The 26,421-nt window shown below is 35.7% G+C and overlaps 5 protein-coding genes across 6 annotated transcripts in view; 3 read left to right on the top strand and 2 right to left on the bottom strand.

Moving 5' to 3' along the window:
* LOC114349604 (pancreatic lipase-related protein 3-like) overlaps positions 1-2,987 on the top strand; it is a 4,271-nt gene extending 1,284 nt beyond the window's left edge. Inside the window, 5 exon segments of the mRNA XM_028300031.1 lie at positions 1,452-1,600; positions 1,787-2,029; positions 2,281-2,315; positions 2,318-2,616; positions 2,942-2,987. Coding sequence (XP_028155832.1) covers positions 1,452-1,600; positions 1,787-2,029; positions 2,281-2,315; positions 2,318-2,616; positions 2,942-2,987 — 772 coding nt within the window.
* Positions 2,988-3,909: 922 nt separating this feature from the next.
* On the top strand, positions 3,910-7,112 carry LOC114349614 (lipase member H-like). Its single transcript, XM_028300058.1, has 6 exons — positions 3,910-4,002; positions 4,354-4,537; positions 5,633-5,781; positions 5,973-6,215; positions 6,496-6,826; positions 7,024-7,112. The coding sequence occupies exons 1-6, from the start codon at positions 3,927-3,929 to the stop codon at positions 7,067-7,069; spliced, it is 1,029 nt and encodes a 342-aa protein (XP_028155859.1). The 5' UTR covers positions 3,910-3,926; the 3' UTR covers positions 7,070-7,112.
* A 358-nt stretch (positions 7,113-7,470) lies between these two features.
* LOC114349612 (sodium-coupled monocarboxylate transporter 1) lies at positions 7,471-13,661 on the bottom strand. 2 transcript variants are annotated; one of them, XM_028300056.1, is made up of 13 exons: positions 13,384-13,661; positions 12,824-12,983; positions 12,490-12,555; positions 12,353-12,404; positions 12,203-12,270; positions 11,970-12,124; positions 11,492-11,632; positions 10,971-11,189; positions 9,664-9,803; positions 9,182-9,309; positions 8,801-8,970; positions 8,295-8,463; positions 7,471-7,690 (listed from the first exon to the last, which is right to left on the bottom strand). In XM_028300056.1, exons 1-13 carry the CDS (start codon positions 13,593-13,595, stop codon positions 7,658-7,660), a joined length of 1,713 nt encoding a protein of 570 aa, XP_028155857.1. In that variant the 5' UTR covers positions 13,596-13,661; the 3' UTR covers positions 7,471-7,657. The 2 variants fall into 2 exon arrangements, with proteins under 2 accessions (XP_028155857.1, XP_028155858.1); XM_028300057.1 differs by having other exon boundaries at positions 7,473-7,690; positions 12,824-12,972; positions 13,384-13,592.
* A 526-nt stretch (positions 13,662-14,187) lies between these two features.
* On the top strand, positions 14,188-17,003 carry LOC114349647 (pancreatic lipase-related protein 2-like). Its single transcript, XM_028300107.1, has 6 exons — positions 14,188-14,293; positions 14,642-14,735; positions 15,253-15,401; positions 15,792-16,040; positions 16,371-16,704; positions 16,908-17,003. The coding sequence occupies exons 1-6, from the start codon at positions 14,242-14,244 to the stop codon at positions 16,963-16,965; spliced, it is 936 nt and encodes a 311-aa protein (XP_028155908.1). The 5' UTR covers positions 14,188-14,241; the 3' UTR covers positions 16,966-17,003.
* LOC114349648 (uncharacterized) lies at positions 16,995-21,577 on the bottom strand. Its single transcript, XM_028300108.1, has 5 exons — positions 21,264-21,577; positions 19,212-19,355; positions 18,137-18,229; positions 17,745-17,964; positions 16,995-17,428 (listed from the first exon to the last, which is right to left on the bottom strand). Exons 1-5 carry the CDS (start codon positions 21,331-21,333, stop codon positions 17,167-17,169), a joined length of 789 nt encoding a protein of 262 aa, XP_028155909.1. The 5' UTR covers positions 21,334-21,577; the 3' UTR covers positions 16,995-17,166.
* Positions 21,578-26,421: the final 4,844 nt, after the last annotated feature.

Raw genomic sequence — 26,421 nt, 5'->3', positions numbered from 1 at the left:
TGTCTCGACTAGGGATGGGAATAAAACAAAATTTCAGTTACCATAAAATTATAATATTTGTTTTTAATTAAAGTGTTTTTCATTAAAACAGGGCAAACAGTAGGATTTGTCACACAGAACATAAAAAGTAATTTTTTTTTAGTTTTTTTTTGCAGCCTGAGTGCTATTTAGTGTTAGTCTTAATCTGTCGTAGCAACCTACGCAGCGCTTTCGTTGACCACCTTTTTTAAGAGAATGTTCAGCACATCATTGTCGGCCGTTTGGTGTAGTGGTTCGAAACGGACTACTATTCCGGAGGTTGCGAGTTCGATTCCCGCACAGTATTTGTGTGCATGAATATATTTGTTTGTATTGGACTGGGTGTTTTCTATGTATAATAAATGTATGTATTTACAAAAAAAAGTATTTAAGTATGTTTATATCCGTTGTCTAGTACCCATAGTACAAGCTTTGCTTAGTTTGGGACTAGAAGCGCAGTGTAAAATGTCCAAAAATATTTATTATTATTATCTGCCACTAGGAATACCTGAAATAAATACGTGCGTTAAGTGTATACAAATGCCATTTTTAGTTAAAAAGTCAGTGTTAATGTGTCACCGGCTAACAGCGTGCGTCCGTATCGAAACATATCACATCACTACTCTAAATGCGCGGCGCCCGCACCTCACCCTGTGCGGTTATGTTATGAGGCCTGCAATTTTGGAGGCAGTTCAGACCTCACGGCGCACTGAACGTGATTAATTTCTATCCAGTGCGTATGGGACCTAATCGACCTCATACAATATTGTCTACGTCATTATGCTAGGCTTCGTAAGAGAAGCAATTTGATATATTTGTCTCTGTTGTACTCATAGAAATGTTAAAATAGTCGCCCCCCGCACAGAGTGAGAGAACGCGATTATGACTGCCGCACCTGCGATAAGTTCTGCATGTGGCTTTTTAGACCTCATAACGCAGTGAGCGTGTTAAGAGCAAAATGACGATCTGTAAGAACTATTTATTAGTCCAAACAAATAAAGAAATTTTGACTTTGACTTTGACTTTGACTTCATCTAAAGTCACTTTTCAGATTTTCTTCTAAGGAATTTTTACTGGTTAAGAAATTTTATAATACACGAGTCAAATGACTATTTAATTACTCTTAAACAAACTGATGTATCTTAACCGTTATAGTTTTCCTTGAAAGTTCATGAAAATTTTATTTTACCGTTTTGTCGGCGTGATTAATATACATACCTCCACAAAATTACAGCACCCTAGTGCCAATAGTTTCCAAGAAAAACCTCGGACAGACAGACAGACATATCGAAACTGTAAGGGTTCCTTGTCAGGACTACGGAACCCTGAAGAACTAATTGAAAAACTTTAGTTTTACGCATACTGGGATCGTAATGAAATCTGAACATTTTATACAGTATGTCGAAATATTGAAAACTACGTGTATTTTTCAGAGCCAACCCAACGACTGCTCAAGTTATTGAAATGTACAACGTTGACTCGCTAGAGAACTCCAACTTTAATAGCTCTAATCCCGTTACGGTTCTGGCTCATGGTTGGAAAGGCCATGGATTAAATTCCATTAACAGACAACTGACTGAAGGTAATTTGACAATAGTTATTATAAGGTGTTAATTTGTTTATCATTAACGTTGATCTGCATCTGTTTTTCTACGTTATATATTTTAGGTATTTTAAATCATGGTATTTACTCGTAGCACAGCATATATTACTCAAAAGAGAGTGCCGAGTGATACAATAACATTGACATGTCATTGTATATTTTCAGCCTTCCTCCAACATGGTGATTTCAATGTCTTCGTACTTGACTGGAGTCAACTGGCAAACCGCAACTATTTGACAGCAAAGAATGGAGTCCCAGCAGTGGGCAGAGGCCTGGGCCAGTTCCTCGACTGGCTCGTGTATTGGGACGCTTCTTTCAATACCATGCACCTCGTAGGTTTCAGTCTTGGCGGTCATCTCGTTGGTAGCGCTGGACGGGAAACTGGTGCTCAAGTTAGCAGAATTACTGGTAAGTTGTGTTTAACGGTTTTGAATTTACCATTTTTTGATAAAAAAAAAATGTTTATATTGTGGTGCAGTTACATTATTATGTTGAGGAGTGCGAGGAGTCCCACTGGGATCAGTGTTAGGACTATTTCTTTTTATTAGCAGTCGATTACTCCTTTTATTTATTTTAAGCTCTGGACGAGTCCGAGGGGGATCTATATTAGGGCCAATACTTTTGTACCTAGTAGCAGATTCATCTTTTATATTTTTTAGCTCTGGACCCCGCCAGACCGCTATGGGGGGGGGAAGCGACCGCGAGCGCATAGTTCAAACTGATGCGAGATACGTCGAAGTGATCCACACAAACATTTTCAACCTTGGTTTCACTGACTCTTGTGGTGACGCTGACTTCTACCCCAATGGAGGCAGCGGCATGCCTGGATGCTCGACTAACAGCTGTTCGCATGGTAGAGCCGTGGACTATATGGTTGCCTCTATCAGATACGATCACTTCCTTGCCAACAAGTGCGGAACCCTCACGGATGCTACCAATGATCGTTGCACTGGAGGACTATATCCCATGGGAAACAGTGACCTGGATAAATCTGGGCGAGTCATTTTATTCTATTGTTGTTTCGATTGATATTATTGAGTTATGAGTCATCACTTAGACTGACAGCAGGAGAGGATAGATTAGGAGTGTTGTTAAAGGTTAGCGAACGGTAGTTACGTTGAACAATAAACCCATATTCTTCTCTATGATTCGATGATATAGAACCAAGTAGGTATCAGTGTTCAGAGTTAGTACCGTTGATAAGCTGAGCTCGTTTAAAAAGAAGACTTTTATTGCTTGTGATAAGTTTTTAGTAATCATTGAACAGAGCTGACAGTTATTTATTTCTTAATACATATTAATGTTCATTTTTGTCCGCAGATCGGGAATATTCCGAGTCAACACGGCCAGTATTTACCCATTCTAAAATGTATAACACCAGATTAAGAGAAATAATGAATGAATCAATAGATTTTAGTTTATTTTATATAAATTGCAGTTATTTTATCAGATTTCTCAATTTCTGAATGGATTTAAAAAACATCATATTCCAAAAAAAAAATGGTAGAGTGATTGCTGAAAGCAAATGAATGCTTATCATAAGTTTACATCACTTACCGATTTTGTAGATAGTTAGATACTCATCTAAATTATCGAATTAACTTGTTTGTATTTTATAGATTCTATCTTTAATAATTTATTTATTATCTTGTTTATTTTTTAGTACAAATACCAACGTCACTATTCTGACGTATTTTCAAAATCTACGACTTCCAATTAATCTTTATTTCTCCAAAGTCTCTCAATTTCTTTTTATGTCATTTTTGTTGCGACATGAACAATAAGTTACCGACAAAGGAACTAGTTAGGTACTTGTAATGTTTTGTTAGGAGGTATGATGAGTAAGTATTTGTTTTTAAGCATATTTATTATTACCTATCTATTACTTTGTTTGATAGTAGTTATAGATAAATGTTTAATCGGATGACCAGACAGTCGCTTTACTATTATTAAATTCTTGTACATGAAATATGGATAGATTCTGCATTTCAAAGAATCATTTTTTTTTTATTTCCAGCAAATAATTTAATGTTAAGTTGCTAAAATTAAGAGAAAAACCTATACAAATAAACTAATAACTATTCGATTTGTAAAGTTTTGTATGACAAAGATGTTTTTAGGTTTGTTGCTCATATGCGTAATAAACATCGACGCAGTGGAAATTGTTAACAAACAATTAAAGATAGTTAAAACGTAAGAAGATTAAAATGAATAATTATCATTTACAATCGTTATCGACATTTAAAAGATAGGTAATCTAATGAATACCAACAAAGGGAGTTCTTATAAAAACCAATGTCACCGGATGATCGGTGTAGTTCATTATAAGCCATTATTAGGAAATATGAGGTATCTAGCTCTCTTATCCGTCGTTATAGCAGGTAATTAACTTTTCTAAACAAAATTGTCTGTTATCTTTTCTCTATTTTCCTTTTTATTAGGCTATAATAATATTTAAAATAAAGCATTGTTATTTTCATTTCTTAATACTTTCTTTTTATTTTATTAAGTTGAAAAAAGGAAAATGTTTGTTGCATTATGACAGTAAAATACGTTATTTTTTAACTGTAGGTAATTAGATGTGTTTAGTTATATCTTTGTTACTTTCTACTGAGTATTTTAGGCCGTTATTTTGATACGCACTTGTTAGTATTTTAAGTTTTTTGTTCATGACCTATACTGCCTATACACAACTACGGCTGGTAGTTATAGCATTTTTTCAATTCTTGCAGCTGTTGCTGCGAACGTTATTAAAGACCCAACTGCGGGTTACAAGGAAGGAGACAGATTTTTCTATTTCCCTGGTGATGGAGACGACACTCTTCACCTGGTGGACACTGAAGAGTTTGTAGACCACGAGTTCATCAGGAGTTACACTAGGAACCCCAACAACAATGGATACTGGCTGTTTACCAGGTACACATTGAAGAATTATTAATTACGAGTTTCAAACTCCTAATATACAAAGTTATCCTTAAGCCCATATGGACTTATGGTTTGCAACTATGGGGCAGCGCAAGCGATTCCAACATAAGTATACTCCAGCGCCAACAAAACAAGATCTTGAGAACAATTGCACAAGTACCATGGTACATTACCAACAACGAAGTCCACGAGCACCTTGAAATGAAAACAATAAAGGAGGAAATTCGGAGTCTGGCAACTAAGTACAAAGAGCGGTTAATCCATCATCCTAACGAACTTGCTCGCCAACTTACCATGGACCAGTATGTGAGACGACTGAAACGTCATCATATCCTGGAGCTAGAGGATCGCCAGTAGATCCGGGCAGCAGATGAGTTGATGCTTCCAATGGGAAGCCACTCCGCATGACAGCATCAAAGAACAGATTTGCTCATAGTCTTGGGACTGATTGCAAATGATCACAGCAAAAAAAAAAAAAAACTCCTTAACACGCTCACTGCGAAACCATTTTTCGTAGACTTTCAGCCAGTGCGTCGAGTCAATATTGAACTTCTTTACAGTGCGTATGAGACCTTTTCTGCCTCACAAAATATTGTTTCTAAAAATACTTTAAATATAGCTCAGAAAAGACAATATTGGCTTGAAACTTTTCTATTATAATCTTAAATAGATGTTTAACCTTAAACTAGCTTCGCCCGCAGTTATGACATTTTGGTATTGAATAAATAAAAAAAAAATATATGACATCTTTTCTGCCTCATTTCGCACTGAAAGAAAGTCCAATTTGTGTCTCGACTAGGGATGGGAATAAAACAAAATTTCAGTTACCATAAAATTATAATATTTGTTTTTAATTAAAGTGTTTTTCATTAAAACAGGGCAAACAGTAGGATTTGTAAAAAAAAAAAAAAAAAAAAAAAAATTACGAGTAAAGTAAGAAAAATAATTGTGTTTAATTAAATTAAGAATAGAGTCCCGATGTCTAAATATTGACCAATTTTAATTTTACGCACCATTGGGATCGTAATGAAATCTAAACGGTGTTGCAGTGTTTCGAAATATTGAAAACTACGTGTATTTTTTCAGAGCCAACCCAACGACTGCTCAAGTCATTGAAATATTCAATGCCAACTCGCTCCTCAACTCCAACTTTGACAGCTCTAAGCCTATCAAGGTTCTAGCTCACGGTTGGAACGGCGATGGATCAAATTCCATGAACAGACAACTGACTGAAGGTAATTAATGTCAATAAGAGCAGTTATAATAAAGTTTGAATCATCAAAATTCTCTATCTGTTATCCTACAACGTGTTTACATTCTATAATGCTCGTGAATTAACAGTTTTTATTTATCTAGATTTGCTTAACATCACTTCCTATACGTAAAGAGAGTGATGTAAGATTGGCATGTTATTGTATATTTTCAGCCTTCCTCCAAGACGGTGACTACAATGTTTTCGTACTTGACTGGCGTCGACTAGCAAACCGCAACTATCTGACTGCGAAGAATGGAGTCCCAGCTGTGGGCAGAGGCCTGGGCCAGTTCCTCAGCTGGCTCGTGTCTCTGGGCGCTTCTTACGACAACATGCACCTTGTCGGCTTCAGTCTTGGCGGTCATCTCGTTGGTAACGCCGGACGGGAAACTGGTGCTCAAATTAGGAGAGTGACCGGTAAGTTACTATTTAATTTACGGTTTTGATTTGCACCCATTAAATTCCGCAGGAGGTCTCTTAAAAATTAACATCACATATCGACTGAATTGAAATCGAATAGGCGCCTGATTTAAGATCGTAACAAATATTTGTTCCGTGGATAACCTAAGTTAAATTGTCTATAGGCATTAGTGAATCTGGTGATTTCCATTAGATCTGTAGGCACTTAGGTTGAACGTACCGTAACTAGGTTATCTAACGTCGTCAACTAGGCACCTAAAATGCATTTTTTTCTTAGCCCTGGACCCTGCTGGCCCTCTATGGAGTTACGACCGCGAGCGTGTCGGCCCGGCTGACGCGAGATACGTCGAAGTGATCCACACCAACACCTTCTTCCTCGGGTACACTGACCCTTGTGGTGACGCTGACTTCTACCCCAACGGAGGCAGCAGCATGCCTGGATGCTTGACCAACAACTGCTCTCACGGTAGAGCCGTGGAGTACATGGTCGCTTCCATCAGACACAACCACTTACATGCCAACGAGTGCGGTACCTTGAGAGACGCCACCCGGAATCGTTGCACTGGGCCGTTATACCCTATGGGTAACAGCGACTTGAACAAGTCTGGGTAAGTTTTTTTATTCTATTAAGGCTGAGTTGCATAACCGGTGTTTTTTGTAGGGGGTTTGATAGACTTTTGAAGTTCGTTAAAGTTAAAGTACTCGTAAGATGGTGCAACCCAGTCGTAGACATTGAATTTACCCTGCCATAGTAACTCCATAAAGTTGATCAACTTTTATTGACTTGGTTTTGTTTTGTCTACAGATCTGGTATTTTCCGAGTCAACACCGGCAGAAGCTACCCATTCTAAAATCACTATATCAAGATTAATAAATAAATCAATAGTTTTACTTTACTTTTTTATTTATCCCAAAAACACAGTACAGTAACATCACAACCGTTGTATTAAAGCTTTCAAAATCGTTTTAAAAGGCATCAGAAAACCTTTAGCTTCTTTAACATTGATGATAACAGACTTCTTCATAGTAATTTGAATCCGTTCAAAACAACCATGTGAGTTTGTTGTACTATTTAAGCATTCAAACAAAAGATAAAAATAAATGTAACTAATTCAATGTTAAAAGAACACATTTTTAAGCTTTGGATGCTCTGTGTGCCTACCATGAGTTTACGTTAGGTGAGCTCGCTAGCGAATACGTCAAAAAATTCTATGAAGATTTTATTTCTTGAAAGTAGCCGCTAGGGGCGCTGCACAATATGTCATACATTTAAATGTAATTTTTTTACGTAGTCGCTAGCGAGCACACCTAACGTAAACTCATGGTAGGTACACTGACGTTGTAAAATTGGTCATAATACCTACTTATAACTAGTACAAAACTATATCAGATACAATAATATGTGTTATAATTAATTAAATACTAATACCAGATATCAATTAACTTTGGTTATCTAGATTTATTTCTTTTACCTGAAAAAAAAAAAGATTAAATTAATCACAATTTCCAATTTTCTCAGATAAGGTTATAGGCGTCTGCGTCACATATTTGATTTATAACTACGACATAGTAATTAAAATAAATAAACTTATACCTTCAGTGTCTACTAACTTTTGCCAGCGGCTTCACTCGCATGAATTTAGATTTGTCACAGGAATACTTTAGGTAAGTACCGTGCACACAAAATCTCTTCATCTTTCGTCTAAATCAGTTAAGGGGTAACGAAAATTACGGGACTATTCCCACCGCTGCAACTCCTGTGTAGCCAAGATCTACAGTTTGACCGACAATAAAAACCCAGCCAGTAAAGGTCAATTTTGTCAAGTGGTAACAACTAACAACAGATAGACAGCGTCATTTTCACACTCATCCTAATAACTAGCTGACCCGGCGAACTTTGTTCCGCCTTAATGGCAATAAATAACGGGATAAAAAGTATCCTATGTCCTTCTCCTGGCTCTAAACTACCTCCCTGACAATTTTCAGCTAAATCGGTTCAGCCGTTCTTGAGTTATAAGTGGAGTAACTAACACGACTTTCTTTTATATATATAGATAGATATAGATTATTACTCACTCTTTGATTTTTTGTTATCCAACTCCTAATAACTGGCGCAAAAAGCTTAGGGTCCCTGTGCACATAGGAAGTACTCCTCAAGCTGAGAGCAGAAGCGATGATCAGTGTGATCACACAACCGAATGCTGTGAACCACAAGTAGGAGATCCGATACAAATAGAATACATCCCTGAAAAAATAAATTATTTTAATATATCAATAATGTGGTACGGTCGTTGTATGTAGGTATCTACAATCTGTAGGTATGATTAAAATATATCTGTTAAACGTCATAATCCTCTTATACTCGTAGTACATAGTTATTTTACTATTAATTCGAATGACGTTAATCACCGTTAATCACAGAAAGTATTTTTTAATTCAAAACATTTGCCTTTACCATGATCCTAAACTAACTTTTGGATTTGGTAATTGGCCTGAGTAAGAGACGATTTAGCTGATTAAAGAAGATAAATGACATTTACTATTAAGTATTTGTTTTGTATGTGCAGTGTAATTATACTTACATATCCAGAGTCTCTTCCTTGTGCACTACGGGATCAAACGAATAACTACAGTTTTGGGTAAATCTTGGCTTTTCGTTGAAGCGGAGCGCTCCGCTTGCCTGGGCGATTTGTGATTGCGTGGCCAGCCACCACGAAGAGGTTAAACCTAATATTCCACCAACCAGTGCACTCTGTGGAAGAAATTGAAAGAGATGGTGTGACAAAAAAAGTACATTATAAAGTTGTAATCTCAAACATGACGTTCAAACTTTTAGCATCTGTTACTTATAAATTGTTTGTAAACTATTTCACTGTGTAAAAAGTTGAAGGCCAAGATTGGGAAAGCGAAATAGCGAAAACCTTCCAGAACCAAAATAACGTGGATAGATTCTGAGGACTTACCGTCGAGTCAACGAAGGGTAAAAAGATTCCCATCAAAAATACTCCAGTGAGGGGTCCCATGGACGCTGACGACAGACTCATTGTCAACTGTAACACCGACCCAAGCTTTTCCACTACGAATACTAATCCTGAAATAGGTCGAATGATTTTGTGAGTCAAAATGTGAGAATGAATGTGGGAATGGAAGATTTTTAGCTTGAACGTGAACATACCTATTAGTTATGAAAAATCTCAATTCAAAAACCGGGCAAATATCATTTACGTCAAAGTCATGCATTGGTCCATTTGGTCCTTTCACCTAAGGCATTTTTACTGCATGAAGTCACAAGCGGTCAAAAGCGAAATAAATCTCTATCTAAGAGGACGCACATAAGAGGCGATCTCCCCTCTGTCTATCATTACAGTTGATCTATCGCCTAATCGCATGAAACCAAAGCGTATTATGACGTGTCAGGAAATCTTATCTGATTACAATCACTCACCTACACACACAGCTCCTAGTATGACGACTACCGCCCTTATCATCACTTGTGTTTGTTTATGAGTTAGTTTTTTGAAGAACGGCTTCCAGAAGTCTTCTAATACAACTGCCGCCATGGAGTTTAAGCCCGTTGATAAAGAGCTACAATCAATACAGGGTGGAAACGATAAGTGATCTCACTCGATTATTTCTAAACTATACAAGATATCAAAAAACTAGTTACTGATCCTGAAAGTGCTTCATGAGCTCTATCAAACGGTACCAATAATAGGTTAAAGAATAAATTGGATCTATCCGAAAATTCAATGTTTCCGGCTTCCATACATTTGGTACAGCCCCATAATATTAAAAACTGCAAAAGATATCGTGAAACTGGTTACTGATCCTAAAAGTGCTTCACGAGCTCTATCCTATGGTATCGATATTAAGTTACAGAATAAACTGGATCTATCTAAAAATTCAATGTTTTTATCTTCCATACATTAAGTAATATCACAGATAATGGTACTTATCTCTTGATAATTTATAGCAAACTTTATAGCAAGTAATGCCTAAAACTAATTTTCCATAAATAATTTTATATAAGAATGCAATTTACGATTTTGTTTAAAGTTTAAAAAAAATACACTTCTAATATTGCGTGGTTGGCATACATTTAATATGGAAGCTGGAAACATTGAATTTTCGGATAGATCCCGTTTATTCTGTAACCTGTTATTGGTACCGTTTGAAAGAGCTCGTGAAGCACTTTCAGGACCAGTAACCAGTTTTTCGATATCTTGTATAGTTTAGAAATAATCGAGTGAGATCACTTATCGTTTCCACCCTGTATATTTGTGAATAAACACAAAGTTGAAAAACTAAGAATATTTTAGGTAATGTAAGTAAGTTTAGGACTTTAGTAAGCCTGCCTAAGTATAGTTTAAATTAGCTTCTGTTATACCACGGGAATCAATGTATTGTGTGGCGTTATTATATCATTCAAAAGTCGTGGTGACATGGCATAGCGCAGCGTAGTGAATGTTGCCTAAGCTCTACAAGAACAATTCGTCATATCTAAGTCAGTTTAAAAGTTACTTAAGCCTAGGCGCAGACCATCGATTTTTCGTCGGCCGATAGTTTAGTCGGGTTTTGGTCGCGGATTTGGTCGATTCTTCATATACAATTTAAAATCGGGCACAACTATCGGCCAACTAAAAATCGATGGTCTGCGCCTATTCAAAAAAGCAATAATTATCTGTTTAAAAGAAGATAATAATGTGTTTTGTATTTACGCAACGTACAAGTTTGGAAAGCATAAACCAGTACCTTAACGCTGCACTAAAGACACCAGCCACAAAGAGTCCCGACAATCCCTTCCATTCCGCGAAGACGTCCATCACAAGCAATGGTAACAGCTGGTCTTTGGCCAGAGCCAGGCGAGAGTTCAGCGGGTCACAGTTGAAGTACCAAGCGACCGCTAGAAGACCGCTGTACGCGCAAACGAAGATTATACAGATGATCCCGCCGAGGAAGCCCCAGACGACTCTAAAAATTTGTTAAAAATGAGTTTTATTTCACTACATTTAAGATAAATACAGTAAGTATACAGCAGACTACATAGCTTAGGTCATAAATAAACTGAATAAGGTATAAATCATAATCCCTAAAAGCACTTAAGTGGTGTTACAATTTGAAAATATTAATTGTTCATGTTGAAAAGTTAAATTGGTTTTCTCAATTTTTGCTCTCATGCGCAGCTCAACTTATGCGCAGCCAGTTGTAGAATGGGCCAGTATACAAATATTATAACTACTGAATTTGTATTCACCATGAAAAGTATTTCCCACCTTTTGGATATTTTCAAGTCTGGTAGCGATAGGAACCTCTGCATCATCGATTGGTTCACGGCGATGTTCCCAATCCAATAGAAGGTGGAGCCGATGGACACTGACAGGATAGTATGCCTCACTGTCAAGTCTGGTGAAAGCCTACAAATTTTGTTATTTATTAATTCACTGCTGTATATACAATGTATGTACACAATGTACTATCGGCCACAGTTCCAGCTACTCATTTCCTGTCACGTCGTCTAGTTCTATCGTAAAGAAACACAATTTGATGAGAGCGAGAGAAAGAACGGAAATGAGTAGCTGGAACTGTGGCCGATAGTACAGTCGACAGCATACCAGAATATAATTTTGTTACAAAATAACACATATTACTTCATACGTAAGATACCGCAGTGATTGGCTTGATCTGCTGTCTGTACCTACTCAAATTGTCCCACATCCAATTAAGTTAAACATTTCTGATTCAGCTACTTACGTAGGAAATTCCAATCGACCAGTATCCCAGTTTCGTTCTAACACAGTTTGGAGACCTCCAACATTTATTGTTCCTTTTATAATAACTAGGATCATTGCTAGAACCATAACAATGGTTTGTATGACGTCTGTCCATACTACGGCTTTTAGACCTCCCTGAAAAAAGCACAGTTTTTGTTCAATTTTATAATATGAGCTTCCACTTATTCGTAGCTGTATTAGTTTTTTATTTACCAGGCAGGTGTAAAATATACAGACGCAGCACACTATCGGCGTAACAATATGGATATTTATACCAGTAACTGTAAAAATAAGTATTAAATTACAGTCTTTCATTATGCTTCCGTATTCTTAGTAACTATAAAAATACAAATTATAATCTACCTTGGTTAAAAGCCAACGCGGGAACGTAAACTACTATAGGAAGCCAAGCCATCTGAAATGAAAAACACATGAGATGTAGATAAAATTGAAAATAAAACCATGATAATAAAACAGTCCATTAATAGAATATGACATACCAGGTAAACACTGAAAATCACTGAACCAAATATTCTTAGCCGCTTATCGAAGCGAAGTTCCAGATACTGAAAAAATCTTAGTTGTTTAAATGCAATGGACATGGAAAACTGGCAAACAAAAACAGGACAAAAGTTTATCCTAAAATCTTGTTTAGGCTTTTACTACATTTCTTAACATTTTCAAATAATGCAGGTTCTGATTAACAGAACCGATTTTACAATAATTTTCTTTCTCTCAAAGCAATTTAACATGGCTGTGAAAAGGTAGGTAAGGAATACAGGAGCTCTACAACCCATTTTTTTAAAGAAATAGCCTATTCATATTATATCTTACCTCATAAACAGATGTAAGCCTCAACTCGTGTAGCACTGGGAGAAAAGTGTGAAACATTATAAACGACATCAAAAAGGCACCAATTAAGAAGAAAAGGTACGCTGTCCCATACACGTAGAGTTCCGTAGGGGTTCCCAAAAGTGAAATTCCTGAAATGAAACTGTTGAAAACCGGGAATGACTTACTTATTTGTAGGATTTTAATAAGGCAATATTACTTAATTTAAAATATTATGTACACAAGAAGATATAATTTAATAAAAATCTAGTCATGTGTAAAATATGTAGATTGTTTTTAACTTTAGTAACAATCATCATAATTTTCAGTGATTGGTGATTTATTATTAATGCATACTGTTATTATTCAATAACTTTTTACGAAGGGCCACACTGGCGGATTACAAGCGTTTTTAGTATAGATGCGGATGTTCAAATTTACTATTTTATTACGTTCCACGAGATTTAGTTTTCAACAGTAAAATTAAAAATTAAAATCATAACAAAAGATAGAGATAAAATTAAAATGACCTTTCTTACTTCCTCCACACTTGACACGCTTACCTGGCAACTAAAGAAAAGCAAACAGGAACTGACTTCATATTTCTTCCGCCAAGTAAATAGTCTTGTGTTGATTTTTGCTTCTTCACAAACCCAAAATATACTCCTATACCTCCACAAACTGTCAGCATGAGTATGAAAACTGAATAATCAATCCATGTGAAGTGCTGCATCGATCTTCTAAATGTGGCAACATCAAATTCTTCGTCCGCCATTTTGAAAAAAAAAACACTTCCCGATATTTAAAAAGGGAACCTCTTTTTTTAATCGGAATACGTGTGAATCGGCCAGTACTTATTTTAGAACTAAATAATTCTGGAGTGACAAATCATCAATTGCTGGGCTGAAGTGCAAAAATGTCTTTGGAGCAATCTTTCAATTTACTGGTCTCTCCTACGCAACGGGGACGGGACTGTTTTAGATAAATTGATCATTTCCTATGGTCCAAAATAGATTTTTGTTCTTAGCAGCATTCGTGTCGTGGTACATTACAAATCGAAAAACTTTTAGGTTTATTGTTCTATTTTTAGTGGAGGTAAACTAGACATGTTTTTACTAAAGACTAAAGTGTTTTCCCAAATAAATGGGAGAAAATCCAATATTTCGTCAAAATATAACAGTCGAAAGTTATTTTTTGGAAGTAAAGGAATATCTATAATTAGATTATTATCTACAATGATAATGTATTGACGTAAATCATGTATGTTACCAGGTAATAATTTATTTACATGGACACCTGGATATTGGAAATACGTTAATCCACGTTGGTTAATCCAAAGCAGGATTATATGGTAATACTTTGATTAAATTGGTAGATAAAAGTGAATATTCAATAACCAATTAGAGCAGTGTTTCGTCATCATGTGGACGTTTAGTTGCTTAATTTTTATTGGTATTGTCGCGCTTGGATCTGGTATGTTATAACTATTTTACCTGTAATTAATATTGATTTACTATTTTTATTTTAACTGGTCCAATTAACAAGTCGTATTGATGAAGGAGCAATAAAAATAATTATCAAATGTACCCAATAATTTAGCCGTCAAGGGCGTGGTCCTACTGTCCTAGTAAGTAAATGAATTATTTATCATGCAATTTTAATAATGTTGTACATTAAAATTTTATTAACCACAACATTCAAATCTGCAAAAATATTCAAGAATTTACCATGGAAGTTTTCCTATAGTTACTGGACTCTTTCAGTTTCAGTAAGAATTCACATTATTACTTTTGTGCTGAATATTTTTTTCCCTTTTTCTAGCATTACCTGCAGGGTCCACTGCTCTCTTGGAGGATGCCCAAGAAGGTGCCAGATATAGCCCCGCTACTGCTAATGCGTATCACCTCTTTAGTAGGTAAAGTAAAAGATTGATGATTTATACTCAAAATGAACAAATACTGCTTCCTAAGAAATAATTGTGGTGTTATAATTTATTTTTAAAAATGTCGAAATAAATTAAACATTAACTTTAAAATAACACAAACTAATTGCCACGTCTCAACTCAAAATACTTAAATTGTATTGGAAAATTATATCATATTTATTAGACAATTTAATTATTGGAAAAACATTTATTGGTTCCTCTTTTGTTCAAATCAATATTATTTATTGCTATTAATTTGATTAAAAAATAGCTTGTTAATATAAATTCGATATTGTTTATTGCTGTGTTAAATTGTTTAGTTTTAATTTCATTAGACATTTCTTAGAATTTTCATTTTAATTAAAATTCAATTAGACTAAATTGTATTTTCAATAGACTTAAAAAATGCCAATACTCAATACTCAATAGTTTATTGCTTCCATAATGTTTGTAATTCGACTGTATGTTATGTATGGTTCTCAATTCGACTGTATGTTTTTTTTCGTAGAGCGAATCCGTCTCTCAGCCAACCTCTTCTGAATAACAATGCTGCACTACTACAGAATAGCAACTACAGCAGCGATAAGAAGACCGTAGTCCTGATCCACGGCTGGAGGGACAATGCTGTATCTGACTTCAACACTGTGGTGGTTGCAGGTTAGTGTTAAGTCTAACGAGTGAGATCACTTATCGTTTCCACCCTGTATAACGTGTCTGGAACTGTAATACTGTATAATCTTGTGGTGCAGGCTTTCTATCTGCATCGTGCTTGACAAGCTTCCATTGATGTACTAGTAATTACCGAGAGCATGTAATTTTCTTAGTGAATAAGCTCCATAAATATTTTTTTTCAGACTTGCGATATACCTACTATCTCAAGCTAAAAATAGCAGTTTAACATTATAAATATCAGTACGCCATATTGTATAATGACAACAGCCATAAATTATGTCCACACGTAATGATTAATGCTTTACAACTGTGGCTGGATTTGTGAATCCATTATAATTTAAAAAAAATATTCTTAAAGTGCGCCTTTGTTCACAGCTTACCTCGCAGCCGAAGACGTCAACGTCATAGTGGTCGACTGGAGTGCAGGAGCTACTGCCATCAACACCAACCTACTGGTCCGCAACACGGTGCTCTCTGCTGGGGCCGTCGCCAACTTTATAGAATGGCTGAACGAAGCCAGCGGCAGTACTCTGGAGCAGTACCACATTATCGGACATGGCGTTGGTGGACACCAAGCTGCAATGGTGTCTAGGAATTTGGGAAGAGGTGTCGCTTATCTTACCGGTAAGATATAATTTGAATGACGTACGTGCAAACAACCATTGAAAACCCAGACCTTGAGCATGGCCATGAGAGACCTTTTAAATAAATAAGGAATAAATGAATATGCATAAAAATAAAAATAAAGTGGTGTCGAACCAAACGACACTTTGCTTATTGTAGTCTTGGGCCCGTTAGTTGAAACAAATCAGTTAAAGTATTTTTTTCATCTTTCGATCATATTCGTCACTTGCTTAAACCAGTCTATTCTTGAGAGTAGAGTTCATAAAAATATCCTTTCTTAATACCGGTCTTAATAATCTTTTCAAATGATAAAATTTTTGTCCCTAACAGGTTTGGATCCCTCCCTCATCGGCTGGGCAAACAACCTCCTACGATTCCGTCCCAACGACGCAGTCTACACCGAAGTTATTCACACCAACACCGGCGTAAACGGTTTCCTAGCTGACATAGCTCATGCGGACTTCTACCCTAACGGCGGTATTTCCATGCCTGGATGCAATTCCAACTCCTGCGACCACGATAGGAGCTTCTTCTACTTCGCTGAGTCCCTTGGAACTGGTGGTTTCACTGGTCAGGAATGTATAAACTTCTACCTTGCTGTGGTGGGAGCATGCAATACTTTGCCAGGCCGCTTGGAAATGGGCGGACTGGAACCGAAGACCGGGTAAATATTTTCAGGCCTACTTTTTGATACATAGTTGATTCATTTGTTTTTAACAATCACGTTGATTTAAATCTGCTATGTCTAAACTCTAAACCAACCACTAAGTTACTCTATCTAGTCTAGTTCATGTATGAACAAAAAGCTGATAACTAAGTACCGGTTTCGTTTTAATTAGTTATTAATTAATTTATCTTTTTTTCCAGGAGACGCGGTGTCTTTTGGCTTGAGACCAACGCAGCGCCACCATTTTCCCAAGATTAATTAAATCTTAATTGAATAAAGTAAACCAAGACACTTTCTTTCGTCATTTATTACCTCAAATACTTAAACATTGTTACATAACTTAAAGCAATAAATAGGATCATTATGCGTAGCATTTAAAGCACTCTCACATACAGTGGCAAGCTAAATTACGTCTAAGAGATAGTGATTTGTACTTATATAAGAATTAGGATTAATTTATCACAATTGGTTGGGGTGTTTTATGTACTTTGGTGCTCTCCTCTGAGAGGTTGGTGATGGGGTGGTGTCATCATCAGTTTTTGCTGTAGTGGCTTCTGTAGCGGGTTTTGTAGAATTCAGTTTGTTAGGGAGGTCTAGGAGACTTGATAGGAAGGCTACACCTTGTTCTGCTGTCTGGTATATCTCAAGGAGGAAGGATTCTGCGTTGAATCCTTGGCTGTCTTCACTATCCGAGTTTTCGGTGTCTTCGCCTTCAGTCGCACTGGAATTAATAAAATATTTTTTCATTAATATTGTTTTAATATTATTCAATTAAGACTGATTTACACTTAATAACTAGTTAAGTAGGGAACTCAATTTTAAGTTAATTTGAAGTGATTAAATTGCAATTGGGTTTAGAGTAAGAAAACAATACAACTGTTAAAGTTGTTACTTGACATTCAACAAAAAATACTTCTTTTGAAATGTGCCGCATAAAGTTTAAATGTGACAATAAAAATATCATTAATCTTCTTGTCGTGTCGACAACAACAATTAATGTTAAATTATGTTTTCCTGAACTTAATTATTCTACATACGTCTCAGTTTCTTCAGCTGGCGGGTCTTCCATTTCCATGCCCCCAGACTTAGATCTGAAGCAGCCGATTGGGAATTCCAACTGCTTATCACCCAAGATTCTGGGTTCCAAGTCTAGGCAGCCTCTTAGGCCGTCAGCTGTGGGGGCCATATCACTGAACTTGGCACAGACTTGGGCAAACCTTCCGAAGACCTCTAAGCAGATTGGGGCTGGGTTGGTACCTGCGGAGATGTATTAGCAAAGTTGTAGGTAAGAGAAATCTGTTTACTTAGGAGCTTGGTGCAATTCTCAAAGATGGTACTATTAATACAGTAGGTAAGAAACATGAACTGAAGTTCGTACAAAATAAAGAAATTCGTACAAAATTTACGTATAATAATTGTACCGTTTTACCTTGTATCTTCGCGCTGTGTAGGAGATTTTTTCCATATGAAACGTTGACTGAAAACCCTTCCTCCGGTGAAATGTACTTCATGTGAACGCATCCTGGAAATATAAATGAAACAATATTGGATCAGTCAATCAATCAGACCTGGAAGATATGTTGATTCAAGAGTACTACTTGTAAATTGATTATTTATTATTTTATTTTCATTTGTGATTGTTTTGTTTTATTTTTCTACATAATATTAAGAGCGTTTACGCAAAGCGCGGCGTTTCAAGGGGCATCATTGGAAATGATTCGCGCGCGGCGATATGCCGCTAGTTTTCAAATGTTTATAGCAAAACAATTACAATGAATTATATATCGTTTCAAAGTAAATATTTTAAAGAAGATGTTATTTTATTATATTAAGCTATTTTTATGTTGAATTAAAGAAGAATAATGGTGTAAAAATCACTTTGATTTTTGGGTATTTCACGTTCATTTAATTTGTGATTTCTTATTGTAAAATACTTAAATCTAAGAATTTTCTCAATTAACTATTTGCCTAAGGACCAATGCTATAGGATATAAATGTTTGTTTATCGTTTTCACAGTATTTTTATAAAAATTTCAGCTTGTAAACTGACGCTAAAGTGGAAATTTAGAAAACCTGTGTGGACTTATGTTGATAGAATTCTTAAATACTATATTGATAGAAATATTTTCTTAACTAACTATTTAGACGATGATATTACCTAATTATTTATGCCTATAACATATTTGTAATATAACTAGTTAATGATTGTATCGAGTTGAATAAGTACTGTTTTTGCGCCAAACGGCGTAAACGCTCTTAAGAATTTAACTCAATCAAAGATTTTGATAACCAAGAACAAACTGTCCTGGCGCCTCAGAACAAGGAGAGCCGACCCCTAATAATGGGAAAAAAGGCTTGGGAAAAGAAAAAGAAGAGTCATGCCCGTATTCACCAAACAACATTCCTGAAAACAAAATTCCTGTTATGGTAACACCATAGGGGTCACTTAAAAATTAGGGATGGCGAAAACGGTATTTTTTTTAATAACCTGTAATAACGTTTACCTGGGCCGCCCAAATCCACGAAAGTGATGTTGAAGTTCACGCAGCAAACGCAGGCAGGGCCCTTGCACGCGCAGGTTCTGTCATTCTGCTCGCGCTGCTTCGGCACCTCGATCAGATCCTTGGCATTTTCGAAGTTGAAATAATCTGTAACAGTCAATATTTCTAGTCTTAATTCTACTTCCCTAAAATGAGGTATGTTTACCTCTTTTATTATCCTTACGCATCTATACAATTATGTCGTAGCTTCGTCTTCGTGGATCGATATGTAATGTTTCATAAAAACTAACCCTTTGTTTTTAAACAAGAAACAAACCCTCAATCCTCCGTGGTTGAGGATTCCGAGTAAAGCTCGCTTCCACCTTCGGCCTGATCATCACTTACCATCAGGTGAGATACAGGCCAAGAGCTTTCTCGTTGTGGATTAAAAAAAACAACTATCCACCATCATCACAACTTTTGCGTTTACATAAGTATACGAGTAGGTACCTATTTAATTAGATAATTATACAAATTAATAGTTTCAAATAAGTACAACGTGAGCTATTTTCTATTTCAAAACGGAAGTCTGAGGATTGATACCAATCTGATGATTACGAGACATGGTAATATTATAATTTTTCCTGGTACTTCCTCAATATACTCGTACCTAATTGATATTAATATTCAAAACAACTGAACCAGTTAGGTAGATCTAGGTCTTTACTTTCAGTTAAATTTCTCTGAAACGTATAAAGTGGGCTGTGCAAAGGAAAGTGCAGTGCATGAAGAGAAATTTCTGACTGGAGAGTTCGATAAGTCTGAATTAAGTAGGACGAAGTGCTTGTGTACTGGTTCTAGAGAGGTTTGAACATTTACTAATGTGTAAATTCTAGGAAAGCACTTAGAAGTAATGCAGTTCTTGTACACAGATCTCATGTTAGCTCTCTAATGCAGTACAATTGCCATTGTAGCACTTTGGACTCTATATTTTCTTGCAAAATCATTTCTATTAACAATACATAAACCTCCGTGTTTAGTTAAGAAAACCTTAAAAAAATAAGTTCCACGCAGCTGTTTAAAAGAGTCGGTAATAACGAATAAGCTTTCTTATAAAAATAATAAGTCATACAGTATGTATACTTACCTATTTCTATACAAAAGCATATTAGCATACCAATGACCTATTATTGGTTATTATTACCATTGAATGGTTTTGTTACTGTCTCTACAGATTACTTTAAAAAGCGTGCCAAAGGCATTATGCCAAAAGCCGCATCCAATGCTTTTGTGTCCGAGCTGTCATTCACGCAACAAGCGTAACTGCAGTCATACCGGAGCACAATGGTTTATGTAATGCCGACATGCGTCTCTCGTATTATGGTAATACGCTGCCTAAAATTATTCTAGCACTTTCGAGTTTCTACTTTCACTGCGGGCTTCTGTAGCGATACGGTGCTTTGTTATGAAATTAAATATGTCACTGCAGATATAATGTTATATCGAAAGCTGGTTTCTTTGTATAATATACAGTAGGTAACTTTAAATTATAAGATATACACCCACATTACCATTATGGTTTTATTTGAATGTGAGTTAATTGCACTACTGTCGTTGAAGTACCTACATAAAACCTAACTGTAAGACCCCTTTTAAGAACTCTGATGACAGAAAGTTTTGCTGAAAATGGCAAATTCAAATAAAAGCTACTTAGGTCTGTTTTTATGTTATGAACATATAAAAAGAAATATAAGAAATAATTGTTGTTTAAAAAACTGAAAAACTTTTCAGATATTTTGATATACTTTGCACCCTTAGATAAATGTGTGATGTCTGTGTAAGTATAAAACGTTTACTTGTGCATGCATTTTATAAATGCATAATATATCACACCCTTTTTAAAATTAAATTAATATTATAAGAAGAAATTCAATTGATGATAAGAACTAATTTACTAGCATAAACTTTAGTAGCATGATTCATAACACAAAGCACCTCGATCGCGGACCATTTCAAATCTAATGCATAATGACCCACACATTCCAATCAAGTACTCGTATCAAAGAAAGTACTTACCTAAAATGTTTGCACACTGCGTCACAGCAACCGCTACCAGCAAAACCGCGACCGACAATTTGATCGACATCGTGTGACGACACTCACCAAAAAAAAAGAATAAAATGATTTTATTAACTTATGAATTTTAATAGCCGTTAAGGACAACAGCTTCTTAGGTCGACAAGCCGTCACCACAGCCAAGCAGACACTGCTCCTTTCCACAATCTCGCCTCACGTTTCACCTCACTCACAATAGAAGGTGAAATTTAAATAAAGCATAACGCAGCAGTAATGACATGCATCAGTGAGATGCATCGAGAAAGCAACGTGAGAGTGTTTACGTTTTCGAACGTTTTGGTAAAAAACGCTTTTCGAGTACAACCACTCAGCAGAGCATGACCGGTTTATGCTACAGCCGTGTTAGTGCACTCATCAAAGGCTATTCTTAGAAATAGAAAAAGCCAATAAGGGGTCATCCATAAAGTACGTCACACGTAAAGAGGGGGGGAGGGGGTTGACAAAGTGTGACATGGTGTGACAAGGGGTGGGAGGGGTCCTAAGTTTTGTGACATCACATTTCAATTGTTTCAAATATTTAATATAATGTTGATTTCATTAAAAAAAAGTACTTAATTTAAATTAAAATAAAACTAATTTCGGAACTGCTGTTAATTTAATAATTTTTCGATGTGAAATTGCAAAACATGTGACGTCACACTAGGGAGGGGGGGGTCTCAGAAATGTGACCACCTGTGACAAGGACGGAGGGGGGGTCAAAAAATCATGAAATTCGTGTGACGTACTTTATGGATGGCCCCTAAACTGTATAATAGGTACAAGTCTGCACATCGAACAGTCATGAACCAATGAGTTTACAGCACGCATCTTTTTTAATTTTTAATAAAAGTTTTAGAAAATTCTCAATATAATCCTAAATAATATCTCTTCAAATGTATTGTGATACTCAAATCTGTAAACTTTCTTGACGAAACTCTACATCTTAATTTATAAGGACCTATATGTGGTAATTTACTATTATTAAATTGTTCAAAAACTTATTAAAATTATGTAAACCCTGGTCTCCCTAATGTAATAAATAATAAAATCTTTCTAAAACTTGAAAAGAAGGTATCATGTCACATCATATCATCATACAAAAGGCATATGCACAAAATCAATCAGACCCTTCATTGTGAAATCGTATCTATAAATGGATGAGCAACGACGTGATTTCTTCTTCTCCTAGTTGCAGTAGTGTTATCCGCCATCATTTTTATTTAATCCATGTAAAAGGCTATAGTGATATGCTTTCTATAGGCTATATGATAGGCTTTCTTCATTATTTTTTAGTTTTAACCGTTAGCCATTATACGAGTACTCGTAGTTCCATTTAAAACAATAGAACATCGCAATCTAGATGCGTCAAGCTTACACGTTTTTAACAAGATTACTTACAGATCTACTTAGTTCAAATGCAGTTTTCGGTATTTTGTTTTATTTAGGACTTTTCTTTCCGAGTTGAGGCCAATGCCAGTATTCTTCTTATGCTTTAGACTTAAGTATAAGTCTAAAATCGTTTAAATAACGATGAATAAATAATTTTGAATTTGTATCGTTTATGGTTTGAACATCAATATCAAGGAACGGAACTAACAATAAACTACCTACCCAATACTCGTGGTACAAAACATATTTTTAGGGTTCCGTAGCCAAATGGCAAAAAACGGAACCCTTATAGATTCGTCATGTCTGTCTGTCCGTCCGTCTGTCCGTCCGTATGTCACAGCCATTTTTTTCCGAAACTATAAGAGCTATACTGTTGAAACTTGGTAAGTAGATGTATTCTGTGAACCGCATTAAGATTTTGATGCAAAAATAAAAAAATAAAAATAAATATTGGGGGCTCCCCATACTTAGAACTGAAACTCAAAAATTTTTTTCATCAAACACATACGTGTGGGGTATCTATGGATAGGTCTTCAAAAATGATATCGAGGTTTCTGAAATATTTTTTTTCTAAACCGTATAGTTTGCGTGACAGACGCTTCCAAAGTGGAAAAAAGTAAACCCCTCTAACTTCTAAAATAAGAAAATGAAAAATCTAAAAACAACATATGATGTACATTACTATAAAAACTACCAACGAAAATTGTTTTGAACGAGATCTAGAAAGTAGTTTTTTTTTAATACCTCGTAAATCGTATACCGCTTATTACCGCGTAATCTTTCATACAAATAACTTTAAAAAATAATAATTTTAATTTCATAAATCAATGGTACGGAACCCTTTGTGCGTGAGTCCGACACGCACTTGGCCGGTTTTTTTATAAAACGTAACGTTGTACAATGTACAAAAGTACATACTTATAAGTGAATGTTCCGAAACAAAATATTAATTGCTTTTACACACAGAAAGTATTTTTCAAACTTAATAAAGAATAGATTAATAAAAAATGTTTTATGAAATGTTAACTCTACCTTACAATAAAATAGCATTTAATTAATTAAATCATATTATGTTCATGTTGTTGAAAAAAATACATGATATACGCCGTGACTACACGACGCGGTTTGTAGCGCATTAGTAAAGTACGTTAATGTCACTTTGTATGATGAAGTGTGATGCGCCGCAACGGAAATTAGTTGGTCATCATTTTTATAATTGCATTAGAAAAATAAGCACTCCGGTGTTTTAGCACATCACATTACAGTCGACATAATACAGAGTATGTTTTTTTAAGTTCATTTAATAAAATGCAAACTTGACGGCGCACTGTAGCAGACGAGGTGAAGAAAAAAGGCAAGACCTGGAACGAGATCAAACGCGAAGCTCAAGACCAAACGCGATGGAGGACTGTTGTGGACGCCCTCTGCCCCATCTACTAGACCTAAAGTAAGTTAATAAAATACTCAATACCAACTTTTTATATGGGGTTGAAGTTAAAGCCACATAGTTTTTTAACACTCGATTCTATTTCAAACTCTGTTTGTGTCCTGTGTTTGGTCTCAATATTGAAATTTAGCTAATACGCTTCAAGCTATGCTTAAAACTGAATCAAGCTTTGGATTTTGTTCTGTGCGATTTTTTATATTTGAGAAGTCATTGCTTTCCATTGGGGTATGCAAAAGAATTATTGATTGATATGAAGTTCCGACCTATACTTTCCGAAGTAACACTTTCGTACAACATTTCCAATGATGATGACGGCATATAGTGATTTCCATCGCTTACGACTGACTGAGGCGTAAGAAAGCACTTCATCAATGCGATCCTTACCACGAGACCTAATGCACTGTGACCAAAGCTGTAATGTCAGTGGTAATAGAGACACGTAATGGAAATCATAACATGTACTAAGTGACTAGAAACTGTCTTCATAACAACATGCTATCAATCTCAATTCATAGTCAAGACAGCGAGAGAGTAAGGAAGTTATAATTTTAATAATCGATTTATAATGACGATGAAAGTTCTTTGAAGAAGGATTAATTTGAATGATTGTCAGACCATGTTCTGTTTCTTAACTACTTAATGATTTAGAATTTTAATTTTGTGTAAATATTAATAGCTGGTTTAGGCGAAACTTTTTCTATGGTAGAAAAGTCATGAGTTTTATCTAAAAAAAATATTGAAAACTCCCCTTTATAGAAAGCTGCAGTACTCTGTGACTGCAACCGAGGTTGGTAGTGTTGTGGCTTTCACTGCGTGCGTGAATCACTGTATTATTTAATTCACGTTACATTATTTATTTTGAATATCAACTTGTTACGTAATAACGACGTTAGCACCCGTGACCATAAATGCATTATTTATTTTTGGCAAGCGTTCATGATTCGTCATAAGGACCGTCCAATCAGATTCTCTAATCGGAATGAACTAGCTTTTTTTCAAAAAGTTGTAAGCTATAAGTCAAACATTTGTTCGTTTTTACGATATTTTATTTTAACAGTACATTGCATGTAACATAATTGTCAGGAGCACTCTTAATACATATGAATTCTAAGGTTTATTTGCGTTATTATTTTTTATTACCAGACTTAATTAACAGTCAATTTATTGGTAAATACGAGTACAAAAATTCACAATTTCGTTGTTTGGCTTTAAATAAGACATCTAATTAATATCACGTGATAATTAGCTACTAACGAGTGACTGATCTTTAGTAAATTCCAAATACGGATGCACTTCACTAGAGCCAGCATGCTGCGCTTCACGACATATGCGCGCGAGTGCATCGCGCGCCACTGCCCTAGATCGAGATCATTGCCCTCACATAGCGTCATGGTACACGGCTCGATTCCATAGAATTACTTGTATCTTATTATTTAAACGTCACGTTATTATTTTATCCGTGATCTGTACGCTTGATACACATCTTAAATGTGATTGCGAAGTAAAAAGCGGTAATTTTATCTCATGACTTCGAAACTATCAAATGATTTTTGTTTGCTGTAATCCTTGAAGTATATTGTAGCACATTTTCAATGAAATGCGAAAAGTTTTTGTTATTTTTTATTTGGATGCGGGCGGCGCAGGTCCGGTTATTTTGGAAATCCTTGGGGAGGCCATTGTCCAGCAGTGGATGTCATTTGGTTGAAACGAACGAACGAACGAAAGACTTTTTTTGAAAGCCTTAGTTTTCTCATGATGATTTTAATGAGTAGACTCTACCAACTCTACCTGAGTTAATGTTAGGAAGCCTTTTAAGAATCATAAGAAGTAATTTTACCTTTCTAAGAAAAAATATAATACCTAGGCAATCGTTGAATGCAAATATTCGACGTAAAAAAAGGATTTTCCCCAAAGCAAGTTAAGCCCAACCTGTTCAAACACCGTAATAGCTGCAAACTGAAGAAAAATACATAATCGGCGAATGCAACAGACTTACATACAAATACAAGCTGAACAACATATGACCAGTTAAGTCAGATAACTCTTACACAACATATTAGCACAATCGTAATAACTGCCAGAGAACGGATCGGATTATTCGGATTGGTAAAACAAACAAAAACAGATATCCAGACGATTCACTCCTGACTACTTTCTCTGGTAGAAAGTGACCGTGGCCCGTACGTTTGAGATTATTGGGCGACGTCAACCTTGTTGTAGTGATGTCACGAGAATCGGCCCCTCAAAAGTGCTACGAATAGGCGTGTGAGTAAATGAACATAT

The sequence above is a fragment of the Ostrinia furnacalis genome, unplaced genomic scaffold (genome assembly GCF_004193835.3).
Source record: "Ostrinia furnacalis isolate ACB-3 unplaced genomic scaffold, ASM419383v2 OfSCF0694, whole genome shotgun sequence".
Classification (NCBI taxonomy): Eukaryota; Metazoa; Arthropoda; class Insecta; order Lepidoptera; family Crambidae; genus Ostrinia; species Ostrinia furnacalis.
This window is presented reverse-complemented; position numbering and strand designations above follow the sequence as displayed.